This window comes from Rhagoletis zephyria, unplaced genomic scaffold (assembly GCF_001687245.7).
Source record: "Rhagoletis zephyria isolate East Lansing unplaced genomic scaffold, Rhagoletis_zephyria_1.1 Rzeph_scaffold_05200, whole genome shotgun sequence".
NCBI lineage: Eukaryota > Metazoa > Arthropoda > Insecta > Diptera > Tephritidae > Rhagoletis > Rhagoletis zephyria.
This window is the reverse complement of record NW_016162283.1, coordinates 29,818-39,199: the sequence shown is the minus strand read 5'-3', so window position 1 is coordinate 39,199 and position 9,382 is coordinate 29,818. Positions and strand designations below refer to the sequence as shown.

The window sequence follows — 9,382 nt, the reverse complement described above, 5'->3', positions numbered from 1 at the left end:
GCTTGCTTGCAAATGTTTTGCGTGTTTGTGCTAGCAAAGGAACGTTGTTGTAAATATGTATGCATACATACAAGCAATTGAAATATTTGTGTCAACTTTTCCTATCGCGTCTCCGATTTCTGATTTCGTATTGTTGTTTTTACAATGTAGTGCTCATTGACAACATTATAACTTGTTTGATAGTAGCAGCGGTTAAGGGTTCTTTCTTATTATAATCGCTTTTATGATGATTTTTAGGTGTTTCACTTCTCTTTCACTTGTATTTAGGTTTCCGCTTTATATTGGTTTATAGCTTATCGTCGTTCATTTCCATCGAAAAATGGCCATAACTCGCGTACATCTTTACGTAAATATGTATATGCAAATATATATATGTATATATGTTTAGGTTTCCTGTTTTTGGACCTGCATGTCACATTTAAATTCGGTGTGATAAACACATACATATGTACTTACATACATACATATGTAATAAAGTAGACGCTTCTCACCTATTGTGAATCGAAAGACTTAGGAAGCGAACCTGGTCACATTAGAAATAGCGAAGACATTCCTATCGAAGTATTTTCTGAATGAAAATGAAGAAATGAAATGAAGAAATGAGTTTATTTAGTGAAATAACACAAACGGCAATAACGCAAATTTGTGTCATTTCCCAATTGAATGTGAAATAACAAAACTTTGCTTTATTTCATTTCTCGTTGAGCAATAAGACCAACTTTTCAACTTAACAATTGAGTTATAAAGCAAAATAGTGCACTTATGATCACACATACACATGTATCTCGGTAGCCGCTCGTACCAATTTGTACAAAAGTCGGTATGGTTATTGTTCTTGCCACATAAAAGCAAAACATCGCAAATTATTGATATCGGACTAAAATTACCCCCACTTTTCATATAACGGTAAATTTCAGAAATTCTTGATACTTCGATATTTCGAAATTTAAGGGCGCTAATTTACTCAAAAGTGATACTAACAACAATCCCTTGAATAGAAGTAACATTATATGGAATTTTGGAAATGGGCGTGATACCGCCCACATATGACTATATATAAGTTAATCTCATTATATCTAACTGAAGGTACTATCAAAAATGTTTAAAATAGGGGTAAAACCACCATGCAGCGGGAGTTTTCGGAAAGGCGAAAAACATATACATTTAGGTCTTTTTATATGCGGTACATGCGTTCCTCAGAAAGCCGCGTAAAAAAAAGTTCTTTACTTTCATACAAAAACCGAGGATGCATTCCAGCATTTTCTAAAACCGCATAAATTCAGATACTCAGCACTTAGTATTCCATGTAAAACTGAACATTAATCAATTAAATAAAATTGTATTTGTATTTTAACCAAAAACAAAAAAAAAATGCCACAATAAATACTATATGAATTATGTAAGAATACAAAGACAAAATACTTATCAAAAGCATTGTCTCTTACAAACTGAAAACATGTAATATAAACTCTCAAAAAAGCAAAGTCGCTACAGCGAAAAAATGGTTTGAAAAACCGCATAAATTCAAATCCGCATAAAAAAAAACGCATAAAGAGAGACCTAAGTGTATTTAATACTTGCGCCGGGTATTTAAGGTTCTGCTTGGCCTGAACTTAGATTTTCTTACTTGTTATAAACAAAAATTGTATCAAATGAAACTGCAGTAGTTTTCATCTTATGTGCTTAATGCTTGTCACAAATACATAAGTATGTATGTTGTTTCGTGCTTATATGTACTTATGTATGTATATATAGTAAATTTTTTAGCAGCGCCACATCTTTATTGGAAAATTCCGAGAATCCAAAAAGCGCTACTGCTACAAGCTGCAGGGCATCATTTTAACTCGACCTCCTCCCTATTCCACGGATAACGGTACATCGTTTAGAGTTTCAAAAATATTTGCACAGGTGTACCGAATTCTTGCAGTTTTGAAACGCGCAAGACTTTTGATTTAATATTCTCAACCAACTTCACCAACTCCAAACATTTCTTTTACCTTTTTAAGAAACAAAAATTTTGCTGCCAGTGAATGTGGTAGTAATATTTTAGTTAAATGTCATAAATTTGTTAAAAGTGAAATGGTCGGCAACAGCAACGAATGCCAATAAATGAAATTACCTACCATCTTTGTATCATAGTTAGTGATAAAACGATACGAGTACCGAGTAGAGAATATCGATACTTTTCATGAGTACTGAGTAGTATCGAGGACTCGATACTTTTTGACAAGTACTAAGTAAATATCGCGAATACCGAAAAGTATCGACGTTTTAAAAACTTGTTTAAGTAAAATTTTTTTTTCAATCACATTGAATAATGTTTAAAAATTACCCCATAATGTTCATTTACTTCAATACTGTCACTCTGGTGAGCTACTGGTAATCGCTATGAAATTTCTATACAACATAGAAGAAGAGGTAGCAGTCACATGGACATTTGGCTCGGTTAAAGCTTCTTAAATAATTGGAAAACGAATCTCTTGTCATACCTTCGATAACACTGGCAAAAAAAAAGTAGTATTTTAACCAGACCCACACATCGACATGTATTGAGGTCCATTTGACTCGTACACCTCCTAAATTTGGAGTTAATTGCGGAAATTGTGAAAAAAAGGCAAAAACGAGTCAAACGGGGCTCAGATTCGGATTCAGTTGGTCGAAATACGTGGCGGCAAGTGGGTATGGTTAAAAGCACACACCAATTTTTTTTTGCACCAGTGTAAGGAATGGGTTAGGAGGGTGGTCTTCGGTTCGATAACTTGGAAATTCTCCAGAATAACGGAGCCTTCGTTTTCCAATGTATCCTACCTTGGTTTTAAGTTCGAAATCCAGCCCGCTTTCGGAGAAAATTTTTGTGAAAGGGAGCTTTAAATTTTTTTTAGACAATGGCTTTAGTTGCTCTTAAAAGCGTCAAATAAGCCTTGTTGCAAGTTCTTTTCAAAAACTTCGTTATAAATGCTTGTTAGATCAGACTTCAGCTATTAAAAGCAATGTCTATTCAATTTACAAAAAGAAAGAGGTCATATGTAGGTATATGTACACGAAGTAGTCTGATTTTTGTTAACTTTTCGCGTTTGCCCTAACAATATTTGGAAGTACGAGTATTATCGATGCTTTTTTGCAAATATGAGTACTGGCATCGATTCTTTTTTAGAGTACTATTATAAATGAGTACTAGTATCGATACTTTACTAAAAAGTTCTATCACTAATCATAGTTTCGTTTATATTCTTTATGGGAGTCTCATAGCGCACGTCTGGGATAAATCTCATAGCCTTATTTTGCATAACCTGTAGCTTATCTACTTGCGCTTCATTAGCAATAACTAAAATTGTTGGGTAAATAATATATAAAATACGGCTCTATAAGAGATCTATAGATCATACTTTTGTATTTCTTGCAATAATATGCTTGCGTGATCTTAGCAATTTTTCCAACTATATATTCAATGTGGTCATTCAACTTCAATTGATCGTCAATTTGAATGCCTGAGTACTTAATTATGCTCACTTCCTCAATGTTTATTCCCATCATTTTTAGATCAAGTTTTCGGGTTTCTTTATTTAATGTTCTAGAAATAGTGAATTAGAAAATTAGTTTTGTTAACCAATTTATAAGTTTTCTGGTGGTTTTAAGAGCTATGTTTACTTTTTGCATGATTCATATCTTACTGGTTTTTGTAATGAACGCAATTTCATAATCAACAGAAGATGTGAAAATTATGACGCAAAAAGTGAAGAAATAAAGGTTTCGAATTTATGTATGCACACAAAATGCCTTCCAAATTATTTCCTCTGCCGAGACAATGCCAATAATAGTAATAAAAAAAAAAACACTAAATCGGAAAAATGCATTTTCTCTAACCAACAGTGATGCTCATCGTCACATTGAAAGTTTTAGCGTCCAAGTTGTTACGGTCGAAGTATTTGCGAGGCAAACGAACTGCCGTTTTTTTCGTGAAAAGGCATTTTTCATTAAATGCAGCGCTTGCAGCTTTTCCAGTAGCGGTGGCAATTGCGAAGCAGGTGGTTAGTTATAACTGCCGCCTCCATTTGTGATGCAAGCACTTAGAGCTTTTCTTCAAACTTCAATACATTGCTGAAGAAACAACACTTGTGAATATTTTCACTTTTAAAGGTCAAACGACATTACGATTTCGCTGGCGCATGTGGCCGGTATCCGCTTTTACTGTTTACTTGTTTACAGTCAAGTGGCAAGTAAAACTTGTTTCTCGCTAAAACTTAGTTGCCTGCGGATGGATGACCACCTCAGCTGGGATAGAAAATTGTTGACAATCTGCATGGCTGCCATATAATCGCGCGAAAAATAGGAGATTCTTTGTTGGTTTATCGCTCGTTTGCTGGAAGAACGTCATAATTCCAAAAATCAAATAAGGAGTAAATAAATATGGTCGCATTTAGAAGTGATATGGGCCATTTTGGAGTTTAACGTTAAACCCTACTCATAAACACGGATATAAGTTTCGTTAAACTCAATTTAAACACCACTTTTTTGGGGCATAGGGGCATCCAACCCTATATTTTGATTAAACTTGGTCGTACTGAAAATCAAAACAAATGGTTCAAACCACAAGATTGCCATCTCCCTTAAATTAAGTAACAAAAATAAATATTTGGCGGTAAAAAATTTGTCTAAGCATTTGGACGAGTTTTATTTATGAGAAGCTTTTTGATAGCATAAATACACTCGTGCATGGGCGTAGCGGGGTAGGGGCTGACATCACCGCCATCTATGAAATGCGATGGACGGCGCAGGGCAAGGTAAGCGTGGAGTCTTGCGACGTCTACTGCAGTTGTCACGTAAAAGAGCGCAAATTCGGTCTTGGATTTATGGTGGGAGAGAGACTCCGTCGCCGAGTACTGGCCTCCACTCTAGTTGACGAACGTCTAGCCATAATTTGCATCATATGTGCCGATGTCCCGATGGAAGAGAAGGACGAGACATCCAATGATATCTTCTATGAGCGCTTGGAGATAACATACGAGCGCTGCCCCCGCTATCGGAAAATTCCGCCTCCATGACCAAACGCCCGATAACGGGCTGCTGCTGGTCGACTTCGCCGGGGCCTGAAGCGTGGTAGTATGTAATACTGGGCTCTAGCATGAAAATATCTATCAAGCAACATGGCTGTCTCCAGATCGAAAAACAAGAAACCAAATCGATCATGTTGTAATAGACGGAAGGCACGCTTGCAGTGTTTTAGATGTACATACGTACACTCCGAGGGCTAAACAGCAGTTCGCACCACTATCCGGTTGGAGCCAAAATACTCACCCGCCTTCGTGCAGCAAAAAATGTGCTACAATGCAAGAAAAAATCTCAACGTCGAAAAGCTGCAATCACAACTGACGGCCAATTGATACGCCACTCTGTAACTGATGAGGGGAGCCAGACGTATTTGCAGCAACTTCTGTGCGAAGAGCTTGAAATGCTGGCTGACAGGAAAAACCCCCGAAATTTTTATCAGAGAGTTTGGTGAAGTTTTCAAGACTCCTGTAGGAATAACCATGGGGATCTAGTGACCGGTCTCCAGAATGTACTTGAACTGTTGTTGTGGGGAATGTTGAACTAAAAGTATTGGAGAAGACGAACCCGAGCCACCCGTCGATGGCGATGGAGTCGATGTCCCAGCGCCTGACTATGACGAGGACGAATCGCGATTATGCTGACGACAAATAACAAAGTTGCTGGAGTTGACGGCCTGCCTGCCGAGCTATTCAAGTACGATAGTGAGGAGCTGACAACTGAAATTCAAGTGTGCTCTGCCTAATCCACAACAAAGGTGACCCCGCCATGTGCGCCAACTATTTTATCGGCGTTTTGTGTGAAGGACTGAAGCCCACCATCAATGAACTGATTTCGCCTTACCAGTGTGGCGTCAGATCTGCCAGATCCACCATAAGTCTTGTATTCGCAACAAGCCAAAACTTGGTAAAAACCAGTGAGAATAGGATCGACACATATCTTCTATTTTTTGATTTCAAATTCGCTTTCGACAGCACGAAAAGAAGTTGTCTTTATTTCGTGGTGTCTGAATTTCGTATCCCCGCGAAACTAATATGGCTATGTAAAACGATGTTGAGCAATACCACCAGCTCCGTCAGAATTGAGAAGGATCTCTCCTAGCCATTTGATACCAAACAAGGTTTCAGACAAGGTGACCTCCTTTCGTGTGATATCTTTAATCTGATGTTGGGAGAAGATAATAACTGTCGCTCAGGCAGAATACTTTACAAGAGCGTACAATTGCTGGCGTATGCCGACGATATCGACATTATTGGTAGAAATAAGGGCTACGTCTGTTCTGCCTTCTCGGAATTGGAAATAGAAGCAAAGCGTGTGGGTCTGATGGAGAACGAGGACCAAACGAAGTATTTCCTATCATCTCACAAATAGTCAGAGCATAAACGTCAATGACAATGAAAACATCTGATGAGGCGGCTCTTGGAGTTTAGTGCAGCGAATCAAAATACAACGGCTACGCTGCCTGGGTCATGTCGTACGAATGGACAGAAACGTTTCAGGTCTGAAAGTATTCAAAGTGACTTACGATGGTGGAAGGTGAAGGCCCTCACTGCGATGGAAGGACCAAGTGGAGAAGGACTTGGGTTCGCTTGGCATTTACAATAGGCATCAGTTGGCACAGAAAAGAAATGACGAAATCCTTGGCGGTGGTACCAGGAGGGGAACGGTACATGACGGTAGGAAGTTTAGTTTGGGTGAACACAGGCTGAGGCTTTCGATGCTTCCTCCTCGAAAAAAACATGTGCAGTAATAAGTTAAATATTAAAGCGACGAATAGTTTTACATAAACTTTTGTGAACTTCTATTTATGTGTTTTTGTACAACATACCTCGATTGCTTACAATAATTTTAAATTATAATCAATTTTTTTTAGTAATAATTATTGGTTAAAAAAAAATTGTTGTATGGGGAAAAAATCGACTTCACTTAATCAATTAACCGTTTCTTTTCGACTTATCTAACCGCTCCCAAACAACTAGACCACATTCGATTTTGCGACTAGGGGGTTTCTTTCAGGAATATTTTTTTTTATATTCTTTGAGTGCCTATGCTTATTGACAAAACCCAACCGCGCTAGTTATGGCGAAAAAGTATCACTATTCGAATAATTTCGTTTTAGGAAAAGAAATAGAATTTTCACTATCACTATCTGGTTAGCGGTAAGGGAACGAGAATTTAAGTATCACTGACTAATTACACTAGTTTACAAATTCTAGGCAAATTTGGCGATCTGCGATTTTAATAACCATTTCCTTTCAACAGGTTTGTTCAAAAATGTATAACCACTAACCATATGGTATATATATAAATGCATTTCAAATTTCACTACCACTATCCGGTTAGCGAAATGCTCAGTGCATTAAAAATTTAGTACAGTGTGCCCAACCCTGGTATATATACATAAGTTTTCGAATATCATTTTACTTATATCGAGTTTTTAATTTTAGTTGAATTCATTTTCAGGTTCTTCTCGAGATACATATCAAGCATGAGGACATATCAAATATTTCGTTACCCTCTCTGGGCTACTCTCTACTGCTTAATTTATATAGTTTTATCAGCTGACGAAGATTTGGCTGACTTTGATTTTGCCAATCCCAAAGAAATCGATTGGAATTATGATACTGAACAAATTGGTGACCAAACACATAATACTGCGGGGCAAAGTTATATAAAATCATCGGAAACAATCGTTAATTCTGAAGAGGAAAACCAAATCTATCCATTCGATTGGCGAGAGAATATTTTGAAAAATGCTTTGTCGAAAGCATTGACGAATGCTGCATTGCGTCAGAAATTTGTTGAAGTTATGCCGATATTACGAGTACTGTCATCTCAACAGCGCCTAGCATTGTCCGCCCTCATATCAGCACAAATAAGTGCCAAAGGAAGCAATGGACTCAAATTACAACAGGTGAGTAAATAACTCAGGGTTCAGGATCAGAGGACAAATTTCGCTTTAACCACGCATTTGCCGTTTTTTTTTTTTAATTTTTACCAAAGGTTCAAATGATGTTCGGTAACGACGAAAAATTGTTATTGCCGATTGTATTTGATATTGCAAATCTAGTACGTAACTCGGCACGCAAATATTTGGGCTTCGAACTTGACGTACCAACGCACAAGCCAAACGAGCAACATATCACTATCGACCGGCGCATTGACGATTTATATACCGTAGAATTGGCTGAATTTGACAACAACACAAACAGCGAATCGGCATTAGACGACTTTTTCAGCGAAACTGGTGAGGAGATGTTAGATCCGCAAAGTATAAATGAGGAATTACAAGCAGCCGCCAATAAAAGAGCAGCGTCGCCTATTAAAACAAAAAATATAATTTCTTGGAACACAAAACCAACAAATATAAGTTCCACAATAGCATCCCCGAACCGAACTAAGCGGGAAGTTGCGGCGCCTGAGTTTGTCCACAAACTAGTTCGTTCAATGCCACTTTCAATCGATAAAGACAACAATAGTCCCGACGTTGCCGAAAACAATATCAAACTAAACACGTCTGGCTTTTTTAGTTCCAAAGATCTAAGTAGTGATCCTTTTCCCGGAAGCACCACTACAATGGAAACTTTTTTACCCATAAATGAAAACAAACAAGTTACCGGTAGTCAATTGCCATCTACACAGTCATATCAAGAAGTTGAGGATCTCGCGTTTGCCAGTTTGAACGGAACGGCGGTTAATTTGCAAGTCGCTACGGAAACGCCAATTACCGCTTTGGACGAACTATTACCAAGTCCCGAGGAACTTATAGCAGGGCCACGATATCGCATTTCCAGCAATAAAATGCCATCCGGCCGACCTAAACCACCAACTGTAAAACGAAAACGCGTACAAGTTTCGCGCATGCGTTCAAAAATAGCAGCACAGAACAGCATTGGAAGAGGTGGCAATGGTGTTGCACCACCAAAAAAATGCGAACGGTTTACTTCCTCTATGTGTATTCGAACTGAAGATTATCCGCTGTAAGACCCCAATTCCTCTTCACAAAAAGCACATTAAAAAATTAAGCTCTAATCTCTGATTGGGGAAAGGTGTATTTATTTTGTATAATTGAGTTCTCTAAGTCCTATTATTTTGACAACGGTGCAGTATTTTAGTTTACTAATAAATATAAATAATTGGCTTGGTTTTGTTCTTTGCCATTAAATATTATTAAATCGAACGTTAGCACATTTGTAATGGGTTCCCTTGTTGCACTTCTTTCTTCGCTTGATCTCACTACTACCACTTAAGTATTTTTGTAAAAAAGTTGACTGTTCACAAATTTTTAATCTGACCAAAACAATGACAGGGACCAGATAATGGGCAGCATTCGACG

General features: G+C 37.7%; 1 protein-coding gene across 1 annotated transcript; it reads left to right on the top strand.

Moving 5' to 3' along the window:
- The first annotated feature begins 7,515 nt into the window (after positions 1 to 7,515).
- On the top strand, positions 7,516 to 9,349 carry LOC108371755 (uncharacterized). The gene is made up of 2 exons (XM_017627364.1): positions 7,516 to 7,960; positions 8,050 to 9,349. Exons 1-2 carry the CDS (start codon positions 7,535 to 7,537, stop codon positions 9,028 to 9,030), a joined length of 1,407 nt encoding a protein of 468 aa, XP_017482853.1. The 5' UTR covers positions 7,516 to 7,534; the 3' UTR covers positions 9,031 to 9,349.
- The last annotated feature ends 33 nt before the right edge of the window (positions 9,350 to 9,382 follow it).

Excerpts from the sequence above, each read along its gene's own strand:
- LOC108371755 (XM_017627364.1), top strand. The coding sequence starts at position 7,535 with ATGAGGACATATCAAATATTTCGTTACCCTCTCTGGGCTACTCTCTAC. Across the intron at positions 7,961-8,049 it reads ATGGACTCAAATTACAACAG|GTTCAAATGATGTTCGGTAA; the intron begins GTGAGTAAATAA and ends TTTTTACCAAAG.